The sequence below is a fragment of the Euwallacea similis genome, chromosome 4, assembly GCF_039881205.1.
Source record: "Euwallacea similis isolate ESF13 chromosome 4, ESF131.1, whole genome shotgun sequence".
Lineage (NCBI taxonomy): Eukaryota > Metazoa > Arthropoda > Insecta > Coleoptera > Curculionidae > Euwallacea > Euwallacea similis.
This window is the reverse complement of record NC_089612.1, coordinates 746,765-765,881: the sequence shown is the minus strand read 5'-3', so window position 1 is coordinate 765,881 and position 19,117 is coordinate 746,765. Positions and strand designations below refer to the sequence as shown.

At 35.2% G+C, this 19,117-nt stretch overlaps 2 protein-coding genes across 3 annotated transcripts in view; one reads left to right on the top strand and one right to left on the bottom strand.

Moving 5' to 3' along the window:
* Positions 1–19,117, bottom strand: part of Appl (amyloid-beta-like protein) — a 42,780-nt gene that overhangs the window by 11,643 nt on the left and 12,020 nt on the right. For both annotated transcript variants that reach the window (XM_066389700.1, XM_066389701.1), the window contains exons 2-3: positions 11,627–11,827; positions 9,691–9,838 (exon numbers count right to left, since the gene is read on the bottom strand). In XM_066389700.1, the coding sequence (XP_066245797.1) occupies positions 9,691–9,838; positions 11,627–11,827 (349 nt within the window). The remainder of the gene's footprint in view (positions 1–9,690; positions 9,839–11,626; positions 11,828–19,117) is intronic.
* Positions 3,257–5,009, top strand: LOC136408618 (probable cytochrome P450 6a13). The gene is made up of 3 exons (XM_066389715.1): positions 3,257–4,390; positions 4,439–4,690; positions 4,745–5,009. The coding sequence occupies exons 1-3, from the start codon at positions 3,289–3,291 to the stop codon at positions 4,906–4,908; spliced, it is 1,518 nt and encodes a 505-aa protein (XP_066245812.1). The 5' UTR covers positions 3,257–3,288; the 3' UTR covers positions 4,909–5,009.

The following is a 19,117-nucleotide window of genomic DNA, read 5'->3' as shown; positions in this document are numbered from 1 at the left end:
TGTTTAACATTGAAGGGGAGATTTAGCGGCATCCCAGGCAAATATTGACCCTAACTTTTATGCCTGGGAAACCAAAAATAAAGTTTGAGATCCTTTCCGAGAAAGCTGAAGCTTTGAAGAAATCGCCCGATCAATACGCTAAAAACATGCTGAATGCAATATTAAGTATATGTTGGCAAGATACACTACTGACATCAATGGAAGCCGCGTTTTTGGGATTAAGTGTAATACCCTAGAAGAACCAGATGATTTTTTCAGAAAAAAAAAACAATTGAAATTTCTTTTTAGAGATTCCAAACATTTTTCCAAACCACCCTCTGGCTGATTTGAACTTCAAAAGATATGGTTCTGAAATCGAGAATTCCTTCGTGAATCTTACCCCGAAAATTAATAAAACTACAGAGGAGAAGAATACTTTCAGAAAGGATTTCATGTATCTGATGATAGAACTGAAGATGAAGAATTTGCAAGGCGACATTCCAATGAAAAAATCGGGTCAAAGCTTACAGAAAATGACAGCATAGCCCAGTGCTTCGTGTTAATTTTTGTAGCATTTTAAATTTCTTCCAGTTATGTTCACTTTATATGAGCTGGCTCAGAATGATTAGTTGCAAGAAAGAGCCAGAGCTGAAGTCAATAATGTTTTAGAAAGACACGAAGGGAAGTTCACATCTGAGGCTATTTTGGATATGCAATATTTGGAATGGATTATTAATGGTAAAAAGTGAGAGATCGTATAAAATTGTAATGTTGAATTTGGTTTTAAGAGGCCTTGAGGAAGTACCCTCTTCTGCCAGCCTTGCCCCGAATATCCACTCAAAACTACAGAGTCCCCCGCATAAATTTATAATTGAAAAAAGAATAAAAGTGGAAATTCCAGTATACCCGTCCAGAAGCTTTCGATTCAGATAGATTTTGTTCTGAAAACATGCAGAAGATAACACACTTTACATTTTTACGGAGAATATGTGTTGGTACATAAACATTATTTACTGAAACCTAATAAACATAAATTGATATTTGGATTTTTCTAGGTCTTCTTTTCCGCATGATGCAGGCTAAATTGAGACTTACTGCCATGTTGAAGAATTTCAAATTCAAATTGAACAGCAAGACTCCACCCCCCATTCAAATCTCTAAGAGCAGCTTTTTGCTGCATTTAGAAGGAAATATTTTGGTTGACGTAAAAAAGGTATGGGGAAATACGAACTTTTCTTTATTGTAAAATACCGTACATTTTAAAATGCTTATTTTGTGTATATTATTATTGTCTAGGGTGCTTAGATAAAAATGAAAGCGTGGTTATGCTATAACTTCTGGATTCGAAGATATCTCACTACTCTTAAAATATTTCTTCAGGTTAGTTCATATTAGTAAAAATTCGTTGCAATAATTAGAAGTTATAAATTTATGTCAACGACTTGTGGTAATTTTATTCTCTATGAATTCGAGATTCAAATTTTTAATTTGTATTTCAACATGACAAAATTTGAAACGCATTAGAACGGTCAAAAATTCACTTGGAATTCAGTAATAGTAGTAAAGGATTTTCGATTTTTGTAGTTACTTTTTACTGCCTGTGCAAACGATGTACACCAATGAGGCATCATACTCAAGTTTAGAATTGTTAGCATTTACGCAGAAATAGGTACAATGAATATGAAGTAAGGAATAAAATTAAAAAATGGAAATTTGCAAGCAATGCATTGCAAATTTTCCTTTTGTAATTGTCTAATCAAATTTCCTTTTTGTATTTTTATAATTTACAATGCAAATTTATTACTTAGTTGATATTCATCGTACCTAGTGCTGTGTAAATGCAAAAAAATCAAAACTATTTCTAGCAGAAAATAAATGTTTTATTCAGTTGAATTCTGCTCATTCTAGTGTCTAAAAATTAAAGATTTAAATTTCAAACTTGAGCTTCGATATGGTAAAAATCAAGGAAGTACTAGAGAGAAACTGAGTGGGGAAATTCATGACAAATTTTGAAAAGTTTTAAAACTTCACAATAGCCTTTGAAAATAATGCACGCCAATGAAATCTGCGCATTTTATTCTCTAATAACTCAAAATAACTGTCCCTCAAAGTCACGAAAATCAGGAATGTATTTAAGAATCCAACTGAGCTGGAATTGAGTGTACAACTATTACACATTTTCGAAAATTTTTAAAATTTCCAGTTCCAAAGCCAATGATATTTGAACTCTTAATTTCCACAAAATTCCAGCGGAAGATTAAAATTTATTATTACCTGAATTGATTAAAAGCAAGAACGTAGTTAAAATGGAGCAAGCTGGGCACTAAAATCAATTCGAAACAACTCCTATATTTTACTATTAATTTTGCTAATTTCAGATCTTTAAAGGTATTGTACGCCTCTGAATTTGACAAAGTCTATTAAATGAAATGAATTAAACGAAAGATTTAAATGTCGGAGCCGCACTGGAACAGCAAAATTTATCTTGAAATCACCAAAAATAAAATTTTCTAAAATATCTCAAAGTTTCATAATTTCTCCCTGATAAAAATTAAATATCCATTTAAGATTTTTTACTTATCACCAATTTACTGTTTAAAATTTCATTCCTCCCGTTTTTGGCAATTAAATCTCATCTTTAAACCAGTTAGCAATACCAAAATGTTCATATAATTTGTTATAAACAATTTACTTACAGTTTAACTCAAAAAAGAGAAACCATTTAGAGAGGGTTGCTCAGCTCCTTGCAGTATTTTAGACTTACTTGGAATAAAAAGGGATTAATTAGTCTAAAGATTTCATTTCTTAGTAAAAATGTTATGTAGGAATAGAAGAAAAATCTCGTTTCATAAATGTGTGCATCGAAGACTGTGTGTATTCAACACTTTGTGTACAAAAATTTTCTCCATGGATGATTCAGAGCACCTTCACATTTTCGTAGATTTAGCAATGCGCACTGTCATCGAACCTCAGCAGTTTTCCAACCTTTATCATTGAATAACAACTCAAGCGATTGGTGGAAAAAATAGTCGAGGGTTCTATGTAGCTCTACCTATTTTATTCCTCAAAAACTAAAAGCTTTTACTCATGGTCTAGCCCATAATAAGCTCTCTATATGCATCTAATAACAAACTGTTAGAAACCTTTATGAACCTCTGTCATGGACAGCGAAATCAATTTATATGCATTGGACACCTGACTATACAGATAAAATTATCTCAGATCAAGGCTACCCACTAAAATTAACGGAAACAAGGGCTTCTCATCAATAGTCTACTGTGTCGTGTTTTAGTGACGTTACAAATCACTATGATCCTTCTTTATGTGGTTCTCGTTTTGGTGGGATTCTTCGCATACGTGAAATGGCGTCATACCTACTGGCAAAGGAAAGGAGTTGTAAATTTGCCCACAGATCGCTTCTTCGGATATTTCTCCTCTAACGTAAAAGAAAATTTGAGTGTGGGAGACCTCAACAAAGCCGCGTACAACAAACTGAAGCTACAAAATAAAACTCACGCAGGTTTATACAGATTTACTCAACCTGTGTACTTGCCCATAGATCCAAGTTTGATCAAACGAATAATGACTAAGGATTTCCATTACTTTATGGGGCGCGGAACTTATCACCACCGCAAAGACACCCTCACGATGAATTTGTTTAATTTGGAGGGGGAGCAGTGGAAGTATTTGAGAACCAAATTGACCCCCACTTTCACTTCCGGGAAGATGAAGATGATGTTTGAAACTCTTTTGGAGAAAACTGATGGGTTACAGAAGGCTGTGGCGAAATTTGCGGATAATAAGGAAAGTTTTACGATAAAAGAAGTGGTGGCTAGGTTTACTACTGACATTATTGCAAGTTGTGCTTTTGGCATTGAATGTAACTCTCAGGAAGAGCCTGATAATGAGTTCAGGAAGAATGGAGCTGCAGTGTTTAATATTAATCCATGGAAGAGGGTTATCGTATCTTTATTTCCCCGCGATTTTCTAGCAACGGTTGGGTTTAAAATAAACGGAAACAAAATATCGAAGTTTTTCATCGATGTTGTTAAGGAGACCATCAAATCTAGGGAAACCAACGAAATTTTCCGAAAGGATTTCATGCATTTGTTGCTGCAGCTCAAAAATCAAGAAATTACCAGTAATGGGTCATCTACATTAAATGGAAATAAAAAAAAGGAGCTTCCTGTAATTTCTGAAGATGACATCATTGCCCAATGCTTCATCTTCTTTTTGGCTGGATTTGAGACCTCTTCCACCACCATGACTTTTGCCCTGCTTTCTTTGGCTGAAAATCCTGAAATCCAGGACAAATTGAGAAGAGAAATTCAAAATGTTTTGGATAGAAACGACGGAAAAATGACTTATGATGCTATAATGAATATGCCTTATCTAGATAATGTAATTAATGGTATGTTAGTCATCTATTTAATATTAGTTCTAACCCATATTATTCCAGAAACACTGAGAAAGTACCCTCCTTTGCCTATTTTACCCAGAAAGTGTTCGAAAAATTACAGAGTACCCAACACAAACGTGATAATTGACAAAGGCACACTTGTCGCAATTCCTGTCTGGGGGCTTCAAATGGACCCGGAATATTACCCAAACCCAGAAGTATTCGATCCAGACAGATTTGATGAAAAGAACAAGGCCTCAAGACCTGATTTCACGTTTCTGCCCTTTGGAGAAGGGCCCAGAATGTGCATTGGTATAACAATTCAAATTTTATTCTGAATATTGACTACATTATTCAAGGATTTAGGTCTCAGATTTGGTATTATGCAAACCAAAGTTGGTCTAGTTTCACTATTGAGCAACTTCAAGTTTTCACTTAATGAGAACACAGCCACACCCATTAAAATGAACCCCAAGAGCTTTATTTTGGCTGTTGATGGGGAAGTATGGCTAGATGCTGACAAGGTTTAGATTCAAATTGACTGAAAGGATAACTGTTCTACCTTGATATATTTTTATATATTGATAATTTAAGTTATATATTTTTTATAACGTAATACAAAATGAATATTCAAAGGTTTTTTAAGATGTTTTATTTGCAAAAAGTTTGTAGAAATCCCTTCGAGCGATGGAATGCAACCCTGTTTCCAGAAGGAGAAATGAGAATAGAATAAATTGAAGAACGATAGGAAGAGGAATTATTTTACTCAAGAAAAGCGAAGAAAAAGATACGTTTACGGGATGGTGGTGTTAAAAATAGCTGGAAATTTCTCCCAATCGCGGCATTGACAACGGGACAGAACGAGTCAAAAGACATTTTCGATTTTCGTTCTATGTTCAAACTTTGCTAGGAGCAACAACACTACTCTTACATCGTTAATCGATTGATTTTTAACGAATTTCGCATCAAAAACGTACTTAAAATACACAAAAAATAATCAAAAAACCTTAGAAATTAAAAGCAATGCAGGAGAAGATAAATTACCTACTCATCTCGATAGATGGCAGTCGTAATTCTGTAATTTGACAGATTGCGTTAGATGGCAGCCTGGTTGATTTGAGTGGACAATAAATATTTTAATGAAGTAACTTCATTCGCCATTATCAAGGAACTTGTGATTTTTGATATTTCCGTTGAATTGGAATTTTGTATATCTTTTTCGATCCAGCTTTGATCAAGCAAATACCGACGACGGATTTTCAAGATTTCATGGCACATGGAACTTTTCCTCCACCCAAAAATGTCCTAACAATGAATTGATCCGGCTTAGAGCATGAGAGCTGGAGGTGTCTGGAAACTAAACTGGTTCCTACACTCATTTCCGGAAAAATGAAAATAATGGGTGATACCCTTGTGGATAAAATTACGGGTCTCGAAATATGCTGAGAATGGGGAGATTTTTGCCATTAAAGAGATAGTTCCAAGGTTTACCACTGAAATTATCAGCAGCGGTGCTTTTGGGACTGAATGTTACTACATGGAAGATCCGGAAAATCAGTTTAGAAAGTATGGTACTAAAATAGCTGTTCCTAGCAGCTTTAAGATTTGGATTTCGCAGTTGCTTCCTCTGGGGCCTTTTGGCAAATTTGGGCTATAAAGTAAATCAATCAGAAGTAACAAACTTCTTCAGTAATAGTATTAAACAGACAAGAAAAAATAAAAGCAAATATTGCGCAAAGATTTCATATATTTGCTGCTTTATTTGAGCAACCAAGGAGCCACAAACGACAGCTCTTCAACTAAAGGAGATATCCAGCACTAAGCAATTTACCGAGAGTGTCCCAAGAACTACAAAACCCTTAACACACATGTCACCATTAATAAAGGAACTATAGTTGCAATTCCCATTTGGACCTGCATATTACCCCATCCTGAATATTATCCTATTCCAGAAAAGTTTGACCCCGAGAGATTCAACGAAGAAAATGTAGATTTCAAGCTAGATTTCCCTTATTTGCTCTGTGGGGAAGGCTTAAAAACGTGCGTTGGTGTATATGAACATTTTAAATAATTTAGAATGTAATAAATGTGTTCCTTCAGGCCTGCACTTTGGAATAATGCAAACGAAAGTGGATTTGATGTTTCTTCTTAATAACTTCGGGTTTACTCTCAGTGAGAACACATCTATGCCCATGAAAATGGTTAGATCTGGATTTATGTTGAGCATTGAGGGAGATTTTTAAAATAGAGAATTTTTAGAATGTTTCTAAAATCCTCGTGAAGTGTCGATCCAAATTATTCTTCTTTTACATAAAAATTTGATGACAAAAAGTACGTATTATGCAGTTTTTTACATTAAAAAGAGAATCCGAAATGTAGTGGGAATTGAGTCTCAAAAAACACTTACATGAACTCTACAAAATAACCCGTAGATTTGACAACTTTTGGACGAAATTTTCCTGGTGTTTGTATATAAAAAAGTCCAATTATCTAGCCAAGAATCGAACATTCTTGAATCAAATATTCCTTGCTCAGTATAGAAAATAGGTCCTTGACGTTATTGGAAATAAATTTAATACCCGCGGGTATACTTGACAAAATACATCTTTTTGAAAAAATGCGAGATAAATTCAGTTGAGAATTCTCTTAATGAGGAAAAAATAACTGTTGTCTTCCGTATATTCAACATTAACTGAAATACACTTTACGCCTCAATGCGCATTTGACACTTTATAAATGTTTATATTCTCTGTTATAACTGATTTACTTTTAGTAACAAATCATGTAATTTTCTAAACCACTTTAAAATGCAAAGGAAAGTATTACATATTACAAACATCAGTGGCGTTCTGTTCCCACATATATTTCTACATCATAACAACGCCACTGCACGAGGTTTACGTATCATCAAATACCGTTACATGGTTTCCTTTAAACCCGCACACAACGGGTAGCGGTTTTCGCAGTGGTACCACACCATGACGGGCTTTCTACTCGTTATAAGGTGCCCTCTCTCATTCGTATTCAGACATGAAATGATGGGTGAGAAATCTCTTGTTGAGAGACATTTGGAAAGGTACAGAAAATTAAAATCCCTTAACATACTTCACGTGGGAAAGTACCGTTGACCGTTTGCTGGAAATTTTAACAATCCTTCAACAAAATGTCATCAATAAAGGGTTCGCTCTGTTTGATATTGCTTAAAAAATCAATAGTGTTTGCATTCTTTCAAAGTAGTTATAATAAATATTCGAAATGTGTACACTCTCTTTCCTTTTGGAAATTAAAATAGTACGTAGGTCCCCAGTTTTGAAGAGAGTATCATTAACGAATAAAATCATCTCGATAAAATGATCAAATGTAAATCCCTATTCAATCTTGAAAGACGATAAGTTGCAGTCAATCATAAAAATCGCATTCTAAAGTCAGTTGCTTATTAAAAATCCTGAAAATTCAGGGTTAGAAATAGTACAAGTTATTCCTGAATAACCCAATAAAGTGTATATCAAAAATCCTGAATATTCTCCTCTACATTTGATAAGTTTATTCCTAGAAAGACTTTTTAAGAGAAATCATGCAAATTGCCTTGCAGAGTTTGTTTAAAGAAAAAAACCTTTAAAATTCTCATACTCGTTACACCGATTTTGAATGAAAAATTGATGACATAACTTCCTCAAAAGATTTCCAATCTCTTAAATCTCCTTCCTTATTCCATCGTATTTTTCAGTTGGAGTTGATTCCATCGTATTTTTCAGATAAAATTTCCTTTGTGTCTGGCTCTAGTACGATCCTGTCTATTGGCTAATACATTTCAATTAAACCCCATCATCAATTTTTTCCAGGCATGCCAATGTCTATTAAAACCCCGGTCATGCAGTTGAAATTCAGTGCAGGTTATGATCATATCGTGCGTAGCGTTCAAGATCAATGGAGTAAACCCACATAAGCAAGGTTTTCATCTGTTTCATAATCACTGTATCAATAGTATCTTTACTTGGCATATGCAAAGTGGAAGTAGTCTTACTGGCAAAGGCGAAATGTGGCTTGTTTAGAGTCAAAATTCCTCATTGGAAAGTTACATCTGAATATGACAATAGAAGTGGAATTAGGACATTTGCTTCTATAATCTATAGGAAACTAATGTCTCAGAACGGGATTCATGGAGGATTGTACTTCTTTTCTGAGCCATTTTACAGCCTGATAGATCCGGTGTTGATTAAACAAATGCTAACTAAAAGTTTTCATTATTTTAACGAGCACGGTGCTTATCTTAACACAAAAGACGTGTTTACTATGAACCTCTTTCGTGTCCAGGGAAATTATTAGAAAAATTTGAGGGCGAAACTCACCCCCGAGTTCTTCCCAGGAAAAATGAAAGTGACGTTTGTGACTATATAGAAGAAAACTTAGTTCATGGAAAAGATTGTGGAGAAATTAGCAATTACAAATATTGTAGCCAAGTTTTCTTCCGATACAATTAAGAACTGTGCTTTCAAAATTGAGGTTAATACAAAATGTAGCAACAGCCTTTATTAACACTGTTCCAAGAAGATTTCTCGGGATTTAGCATTTTTGAAGAACGGCTCCAAACTCGGGAAGTCCTGTATGGAATTTGTCAAAACTACCAAAAAAATTAGATTTGAAAAGCAAATCAAATTCATTAAATCTAGGACAAATTACGAAAGATAAATAATAGAGGTTTTGGAGGAGAACCAAGGGGAAATCAATTTTAGTTCTATGATGCGCACGCCATACTTTGAAAAAATCTTTAATGGTAAGATTTTATTGCTACATAATAGATTTCAAATGGCCGTTTTGCGAATACTTTAAGAATATTCTCTAAAGTAAGCTTTTTACCTAGAACATGTAAAAAAACTTATCAGGTTCCAAATACTGCGTAGGTTATCGAAAAAGGGATAAAAGTAATCATTCCCATATGAGGGTTGCATTTGGCCCTTGAGTATTTCCCCAATTCCGATATATGCGATTCTAAACGGTTTAACTAAAAAAAAAAAACCAAAGCTCTGAATCAGAATTTTGGTTATTTGGCCTTTGGGAAAGGGCCCAAAATGTGGATAATATATATCCAAATTAGTGGATTTTTTCACAAAATTACACCTTAATTTTAGACTTCAGTTTTGGGTCGATGCAGCCCAAATTGGGCCTAATTTCCCTGATGAACAACTTTATGTTTTCGCTCAATAAAAAAACGTGTTTGCTCATCAAAATGGACCTTAAAAACTATATTTTGAACGTCCAAGGAAAATTGTGGCCAAATGCCACCAAATTGTAAATATTTGATACACACTTACCTAAACATCTGAAGGGTTTGACCCATCTGGCAGTCTTGCATTTCCCCCTGGATTGAGCTCCTGGAGTGGCCCCTGCCCTACACCAAGAGCTGATTTTCAAGTAATGGCTGCTTTCCACAATGTTGGTTATGTCCCTCTTCGGATATACCTGAAAAGACATTAAATCTTTTGAGACTTTATATTAAAAGCAATAAAACTCTCGCTTTCCAGAACAATTTCCCTGGCTTAATCTATAAAACAATTTCCTCCGAGCGCTCGATTTAGAGCTCTAATGCCTTTAAACATATTTCAGGAAATATCCGAGACTACGAAATGCGAGATGTATCGGGAAAAAATGTTGCCCAGATGCGGTTTTTCTTCTGTAAACTAAATGTGATTGATGAGACACTTACGAAGGGACGCAAAAGAGAAATTGAAGCTAAAGATACGCGATATAAAAAGCCCTTAGTTTGGGACAAATGTAGAAAAACTTGACAGGGGTGACAGAAGAAGCTGTTTTAAACTTTCAATTGAAGCAGCTGAAAAGTGTATTCAAGTCGGTGCTTGGGAAAGTTTCTAATTTAAGGGAATGAAGTTTACTTGCCGAGTTTCGAAGCTAAATCGGCACGAGAGAAACTGTCTAAGAGGCAATCCCATTTTTAGTAGATAGGTAAATAAAGTTTTATTACTAGCTTGGTAATTCCCGAAGGAATTATTCTTGTGTACTTGAGAGTTCTGGAAAAATTGGAGAAGGGTGGAAAAAGCTCAATTAGAAACGAAAAAACACTTTTCACCCTGGTTATTAGAATGTATTTGTGCATTTCCCTTTTAGCCAGATTACTATCTAGAACACCTCTGGTTTTGAAGTCCGTAGAAGTTTGAAGTAGGAATTTCAAGATTTTTACAGAAAATTTTTGCGCCAAAGGCATTTCGTACACAAAGGCATTACATAAGGATTGTTAGGATTTTTATAGAAATTTCCTAATTTTTTTCATAGATTTTACATCTCTAAAGCTTTGGTCTGGCACGCATTTATTCATTACGAACTTAATTCTAAAGAAATTAAAATCTATTCAAATATTGCCAAATTTATTCCCTAGATTATACATCTTTAGACATTTGGCTGTTATGCCTCTGTTTTTTCCCTGAATTAATTTGAAATTTTAAAGATTTACAGAGAATATTTTACGCCACAGATTTACAAGAAAGTCATAAACAGTGTATTGTAATGTAAATTACGATTTTTTTCAATTGTCTATTTTTCCCTAGATTTTATTTCTTCAGTCTTCAGTCTCTTTATTTCAGAACTAATTTGAAAATTTCCTGATTCATAGAGAGAATTTTAAGTTATAAGGGCATATAAACGTCAGTGGTATAGAGTGATTCCATGGGCAATAAAGATTTTCTCAAAAACAGCTAATTTATTTAATAGATTTTGCATCGCCAGATATCCGCTTGGAACACATCTAATCTTTCCGGAATTAATTTCAAAATTTCAGGCGAACATTTTACATTATTGGTTAGTTTAAATAATTTTTTTCTCATATATTACTTAGTTTTTATATTATTATTTTCTTCTTTAGATGAATTAATTTCTTGTCTAGCATGTCTGTTTATGTCACAGTAAACTTCAAAATCTCATAACAGATAGATAATATTTTAAGTTACAGAACTACATAAAAGTTATTGAAGAGGCGCATTCCAAAGGCAACAAGAATTTTAATAAAATGACATCTATTGACGTAGTACCAGAAATAAATTGGCAAAAGGCCTAAAATCAGCCCCCCATAAATTAATCCAAATTTAAATTGCGTGGAAAAGTACTAATTTCATTTTCATTATTGCGGAATACATCAAACACAACAGGCGGGAAGACATAAATTTCCATCCAGAATTTATGGCTTTAAATGTGTAATTTTGTAACCAAATTACGGAGTTTTTGAAACAGTTTTCTTACCATTTTGCAGTAATTCAAAATATCCATTTTGTCCTTAAGGCACACAGCCTTAGACCGAAGGTCTGAGGCCCATTCCCCTTGTTCTGTCATGTATTTAGGCTGATACGCCTCTTGTCCACGAGGACCTGCATCACATAAAATGGCTACTTGAGGCTCAAAGTGGGAAACTGCTCCTGTGGATCCCAAATTTGGATCAAGCCCCTGGAAAGAGAAAGGGAGAATTATATGAGTGTGTTATTTTCAAAGAAAGTTTATTCCCAACTCCGCCTAATCTGTGTTATAACACTCTGGAATTTTCTGATTAAATCATAAAAATATACCCCTAATCTGCCTCCCCAATTAACCTCACTAACTGGGGTAATTAATCCAACACCATTACCCTTCTGATGTGGAAACATGTTAAAAGTGCAAATAGCCTGCAGCCGCAAAGAAATTAGGGTGATGTATGTACTCCCTTAAAGCCCTTTGAAAACAAACTGATGGTATTTAACTTTCGGTCACCCTAACTTTGATAAGGGCTTTAGATGACGCAGAAAGCGCCCTTTGGACGACTAACTCGATTTCCAAGTTTTGTTGCTAGGGTAGTGATTGATTTTTGTAAGGAATGAAGTCGGTATTTTAGTTATGATATAAGAAAACGTATCGTTGGTAATATTTGAGACAGATTAAATCATGTCGCGGAAAAATGTCGGTTCCCCACGGAAATCTACTACAGGGCTGATTATTTTTTCTGATCCTATATCCTTTATTGTCCCACCTGTTAGCTTTTTAACAAATTATTACTTCTATTTCTTAAGAATTCAAAAGTAGCATTAAATAGGACAAAAAATACTATCTTTTGACATTTGTTTATTTTTTTTAATGGTGCTTATATCACCGGTAGCGCAAAATTACAAATTTTTAAAAATTGAAACATAGCTCAAGTGACACCTCAAATTAAAGGTCTGTCGAAACTTCACTCAATGGTGTATTGCAATTCAAAATCTATTTATTATTTTTTGAGAAAAACAGGTATATATTTGGTAAAAAATGCAATACAAACTCAGTTAAATGATACGTAAACAATGAAAAAACATGTTTGTTGACAGGAAGTTGGTTTGTTTTCCTTTTTGTGCTGACAAACATGTATTTGTTAAAAAAAAATTAATAAATGAAAATAATCAAAGACTTTTTATGAGTTCGAAACAAACTAATTTCCTAACAACAAACAAGTTTTTTCATTGCTTACCTACTATTTAACTGAGTTTGTATTGCATTTTTTTATCAAACTTATACCTGTTTTTTCAAAAACTAATCGGTAGATTTTAAATCGCAACAGACCATTGAATGTAGTTTTGAAAGACCTTTGAAGTAACCCATGTTTCAATTTGAAAACATTGGCCATTTTGTGTTACCGGTGACGTAAGCAACATTGAAAAAACAAATGTCAAAAGATAATATTTTTTGACCTATTTAATGCTGTTTTTGAATTTTCAAAAAATAATAATTTGTTAAAGTTAACAGGGGTGATGAGGGGGGGGGGGGGGGGGTTGAATTTAGAGCCGCACGGTACATTATATCATATTCTAATATTTGATCTGAACTACTCCTACGCAAACGTCATATGTATATCACATCAATTTTCTATGTTATGTAAGTCTTTTTTCTAAATTATAAATTTTTATACATTTTTTATATTACAAGTGTCAATTGAAGCAAAGAAAAACCTGCTTTGAGTTGATCATATACTAAGGGAAAATATGGACGTCATATATTTTTCCTATAACTATATATAGTTCATGTATCACATCAAAATCCAATAGTGTAGGTGTTTTTTTTTAACACAAAAATTCGAATGACGATAAATGGAAATTTAGAGCTGCTAATGCAAGCTTTAATCTACACAATCATCATTAGCGTAGGTGACTTTTATTTAATATTTACTTTTATTACAATAAAGATCCCCCTAAAGTGTACTTCCTTCTCTGTGGTATTTTAATTCAAAACTACTAGTTATACTTAATCTGAAGCTCTATTCCTCTAAGAATACATAATCTATTGTTCTAAGCTGAGAAAGACTATTTATACCCATCTTAAATTACACAATTAAGCATAAAACGTGCTCGCTATAAGGGCTTAACGAAAATCCATAGATGGAAAGTCCCGGGCGCGGAAATTAAATGGAAGTTCTTATTTTCCCCAATTTTCCAGCTGGATATGCAAATATCTCGGGCGAGAATTCTGTTTGCGTCATCAAATTGGTTTCTGACGTTGACGAAATGGATTTATTGGGGCCTGGAAAGCATGATCGGACAACTTAAGGAGACTAAATTTTCCCTTCTATTATTTTCTGCCTTTGAGCATTGACATTATAGTTTTTTAAGAGTATACATTTCTCATTTAATAATCAACTTCCTACATTAACCGTCCCAAGGCAAAATCATTTAAAACAAGTTAAAATATTTCCGGAACATTACTCACTCTGCTAAAACGTCAGAATGATGACCGAAAAACTAATGAGTTTTGTCTTTTGTTGGAGCTCAACCATGCCATATTACCCTCGTTTCTTCGGGTCAGCTCTATTTGGAGTTTTAATATCCAGCGCCCCCGAACGTTTAACACGCCTCCTGTCTAATTAGTAGCTTTCAGAGGAGTTAATTAAGGCTCTTTATTGGAGCTGGTCGGTCCGGCAAAATGGTTTAATTCCGGATTTCGTTGTCCGTAGGATGGTGTGTCAGGTTTGGATCAGACACTCCTCAAACAACTTTAAAGGAGCTGATTATAGCTGAGTTTGATTGGTCAAATTCCAATTAAGATTCTGAACATTTTCACACAAAACATGACGCAAATGAAAAGCTCGCGTGTCACAAGGACAAAATTGCTAAATCTAGTATTGATCAAACAAAAGCAGAGACACGTTCTCCATTCTTTTGAACTGTTTCCATGATTTTTTTTTAGCAATTTCTTTCAAAGGATTAGTCTAAAATACTTCTAAAATGCAAACTTAATAACTCCTTTCATTATGAACTATAATGAATGGACTCGCAGCAGCAACTTCGCTGATGAACTCTAAATGTGTCCCAGTTCTTTGTATTCACGTTGTTGTCGCATTTATCTTGCGCATTTCCCCTTTGCTTTGTGTAACTTTCCTCATTTGCACCAGGTCCAAAGGCTTTCGGCTTTAGGATCAGTCGTCCAGGTTCATTTAGTTAGAGTGGTGTAGCATGTCTCATTCAGTTAGGTTCTGGGTTTCTTGGCCTTTTTAATGGCCGCTTTCAATTGGTTGGTGAAGACGTAAAGTTAGAAATTCGGTCAACAAAGTGACGATCACATATTTACATGCTGGGTTTGGACACTGCGTTCGTGGATTTCATCATACAATTTGTACTGTAACTGAAAAACCGAAATAGAAGAGGGTAACAATTTTTGGATGTATTCACACCTTTGGATGTCCAATATTTGACTAATATCTACGCCTCCGGATCCAGAGCAATTTTTTAAAGAGGAGATTTTTGACAATATATCACACACATAAAACCATCAGCTACCACAAAAAAAACAAGTCATTTTAAGTCATAAATATTATCTGAAGTCATGGCTGACTGAAATTCATTTCATTATTGGCCTTCCCGCTTATTTAATTTTGCATTATTTTTCCTTCATTTGGCTATCCGAGCTTCATATGTGCATAACCAATTTTCCCGTAATACAGTAATTTAATTGCAGCTCTCATCTCCCTTCCTGCTTTCCATTAATTGATAGAGTATATTACTTTGGATGCTGGTTATAGTGGACAAGACCATTATCAACTAATATTATACAGTCTCTATATCCCCATTTCCCTGATATAAGCCAGCCCTTAAGGGATTTGAGGTTAAGGTTATAATGGTGCTGCTATACTTCATATCGCTAATCCTGCCGAGGGTCGAGAATGGCCTCGTTTTAATGGCAAATAGCCGATTGTACTCCGTGAAGAGAAATATGACTGCTTGAAAATTAAACCCATTCTTAAAGGATTTATCTCACACATGAAGGTAAGGATCCTCGGTAATACAAAGCAGCAGAGCCAAGGAATTCTTTCCAGGAAATAGTTCCAGACTCTGAACGACTAAGGAATTCCCCAGCTGTGAAATCTTTGAGATATATTTGCACTTTTCTCTTCTTTCAGTTCTTTATATAGATATTCCGAATTTACTTTTCTCTAGAAGTTTCCTGGGTTTTTATGGTCTGGGATATAAATTTATTCAAGAGGGTATTGTTAATAATGTGGGTTCTCACGTGACTGCGATCGGATAGCAATACATACTATTTGCAGGTTATTGCCTTTTCAATCCCTGGATAAATCTGGCCACATTGCAACAAAAACATTTAATTAATCTCGGTCCGACGGGTGTGAACTGCAACGTTTATCAGCATTTACCGAGATGACGTGTTTTGCGGTTTATGTGGAAACGGTGCAATGGACAGACCAACGTTGCAAACCGCCCACCCTTGTAAATATAAACCCTCGACAATGGGCCAGTTATCTTTGTGGGACATAAATCACTTTTTCAGCCCTCGGGGTCCAGTTTATAGCACCGTCTTTTACAAGGTTTGTTTGGCTACTGTGCCATGGGGAACTGGAAACATTCGTTCTCTCCCTTTGCTTCAACAGCTCTTAAATAAAATGTTGTTAATTCTGACTAGGAAAACCAAAAATATGTCAAAGTGCATGCACGAAGGGGTTTTTATCGATTCTCTCGGTCCAGTGAGCCAAACAAACCCTCAGAGATAGGGACCCCCAAAAAGCAGGAATCTCGGGGGGTTGATTTATGTTGTGGCAGTGATAACACGTCCATTGTCCCCGCCAGGGTAGTACTTGTGCTTGTTGGCGTGAAAACCGGGATTATATAACGAACACGTGAACACATTGAATTATTGGTAATCAGTGGTTTCTGGCAATTCCTGGATTTACAGAGTAAGGTTTGAAATTGGATCAAGGCTTCAGACCTCGAACACAGCAGGATATGTAAAGGTACATGACGTGTTCTAGGAAAAATCTCCATGATTAGTACTTTCCAACTTAACCTTCTTTAAGAATTAAAAACCGAATAAAGGTATTCAATCAACAAGATCAGAGCAAGTCAAAATCAGTCTCAATAATGGATAAGAGCATTTGAATGGGAGTGTTTATGAGGCGCCTGCAGTAAGGTGTGTTGACCTCAATATAAGGGTATTGATTTTAGCAGGATAAACTTCATTTGAAGTTGAGTGACGTCTGCTTTATGAGGGGGAGAAATGCCCAAATTCCTGCTCTATATGTTTCGGTGTTGAGAGCAAATTTGTGGGTGGTACAGCAGCCTACGAAATTTCACTTTAGAATTACTTATACCTACACCCCGAGCTGGATTTGTGAGGTGTTTGCATGCAAAATGCCCTTGAAAATATCGACCGCGATTTTATTTTCAGCCTCTTAAAATGAAAATCAGGCCGTGTTTAATAATTCAATCCAGTTCAATGCATAAAGCTGTTTGATGTAAAGGATTAATAATTAATGCAGGTCAACGATTTGAATATCCCTGATCACAACAGCGAAGCAATATTAACGCTTTCCCTTTTAAGGTTTTTTTTTTAACTTAAAACCTTCAAAAAGAAAATTACTCTGATGCCTGAAAGGTCCCTTAAAACTTCCTTGAGTAAGGGAACTTCCTATCATAATTAATCAGCTAATGGAGATTGAAAATGGGTAAATTTTCTCTATTTTTACTAAGAGGTTGCTGTAAACAAAATTACCCAACCTCACAACCTCTTTTGTAAACCCAATCCTCCGGCATTCACCTCCTCTCGGATGCGTCAACATTTTCAATTTTCCAGGTACTAATTGCGTTATCTAACTTATTAGGCTGGAGATGAGATTCTTCGAAAACCAGCCCAAATTGGCGTGATATTTAATAGAGAAGGGGGTGGCTGATTTCGAATACCGGGAATTTTGAAGGGCCCCATAATTAAATTGATTTGTGAGGAAGCTGTACGCCGGCATGTTGCCGCCGACTGCGCAAAATCAATTTTAAGACTTTCTGGAAAGCAATCGCTTCCCGTCTGGAGTGCTTTGGTCCAGAGTTTTCCAACGAATTCGGGAAAAAGACAAAAAGGCAGAGAGACGAAATCCGGCCTTCTGGGTTGCATTGTCGCGAAAATCCGGATTTGAGCCGGCAATTTTGTTGGGGGCATTCATCCCTTTAGACTAACTGGATTATGTCAAAGATGAGACGGCCAATGACGAAACTGGTTTATAGAGCAAAGGTAGAAGCTGCTTTTACACATTTTAAGGGAAGGATATTGCGCTTTGATTTGAAAGGGAGGAGAAAAAGGCTCATTTGTCTAAAATGGGGATAATGTAGTAGTCCGGACACTTTAAAATTTTTGCATCCGGACGGTTTAAAAATTTACTTTCATTTCAATCCAGTCAATTATCAACACAATTTTCCTCCTGTTTGAAAATTTCTATTCAACGCAAGTCATAGTTTTAATTAGTTTCCTTTCGACTCACTCTCCTTACGATCTGAGCATTTTGGGTGGGGATTTTCACTTCCAAAGCGAGTTTACTTTTAAACAAAATTCCCTTTCATTGTGAGCACCATAGGAAGACCACGTTTTGGTTCAACACTAGTTTCCATTCAACCCGAGTTTCCTTAAGAGCACCGAAGTTTCTCGCAATCCGAATATCGCGGTGAAAACCAAATTCTAGTTTCAAACCGAGTGTCCTCTCAGTCCTAGAAGTTTCCATTCAATTACTCAAGGTTAAAAAAGTCTTTAACCTTAGATTCATTTCAATTTAAATCCCTTATACGAGTAAAGTGAAGAAACCTTTATGAGTTTTCAGGCGAGTTTTCTTTTAATTAACGCATGCAGAAAAACTCATATTCAGGCTTTTACAATACCACTTTCCTTTTAGCGCAAGTTCAAACAGAGCTTTTAGCCGGCATTAGAGTTTTTCCTCCAATCTGATCAACGTTCAGAAAAAAGGTCTTAGTATATTACTACGTTCCTTCTAATTCGAGTTTGCTTTTGAATTTGCTTTTATTTTGATTATCGTATCAAGAAAACAGTTCGGATGAACCCGAGTTTCTCAAACTCTACAGTTTTAAGGCGAGTTTCCTTTCAAGTCGACTTTTCTTTCATCTTATTATTATATCAAAAATAGTTCCCTTCAAACCGAGTATTACGAGGGAACAAAAGGTATTGATTACCAACGAGTTTCGATAAACCTGATTATGGTTTTTCTCAGAATCAAGCAAAGTTTTCTCCTATTCTGTGTTTTGTTTACAAAAAATGCGTTTATTGTATTTGCGTTTCACTTCAATCTGAGTTTCTTTTCCAGACGAATTTTTTTGATAAATTCGTGCAATTCACGATTCAACCCGAGTTTCTTTCAATGTGCTCATTGCACCGAAGGAATTCTCAGTTTCAACTGCGGTTTCCTCGCATTCTCAGTTTTATGAACTACTTTTCTTCATATATTTTCAAGCGTTC

What these genes read in the sequence shown, in the direction of transcription:
- LOC136408618 (XM_066389715.1), top strand. Translation starts at nt 3,289, where the DNA reads ATGATCCTTCTTTATGTGGTTCTCGTTTTGGTGGGATTCTTCGCATAC. An exon ending in TCTAGATAATGTAATTAATG is followed by an intron (nt 4,391 to 4,438) that starts GTATGTTAGTCA and finishes ATATTATTCCAG; the next exon opens with AAACACTGAGAAAGTACCCT. An exon ending in AGGGCCCAGAATGTGCATTG is followed by an intron (nt 4,691 to 4,744) that starts GTATAACAATTC and finishes TCAAGGATTTAG; the next exon opens with GTCTCAGATTTGGTATTATG.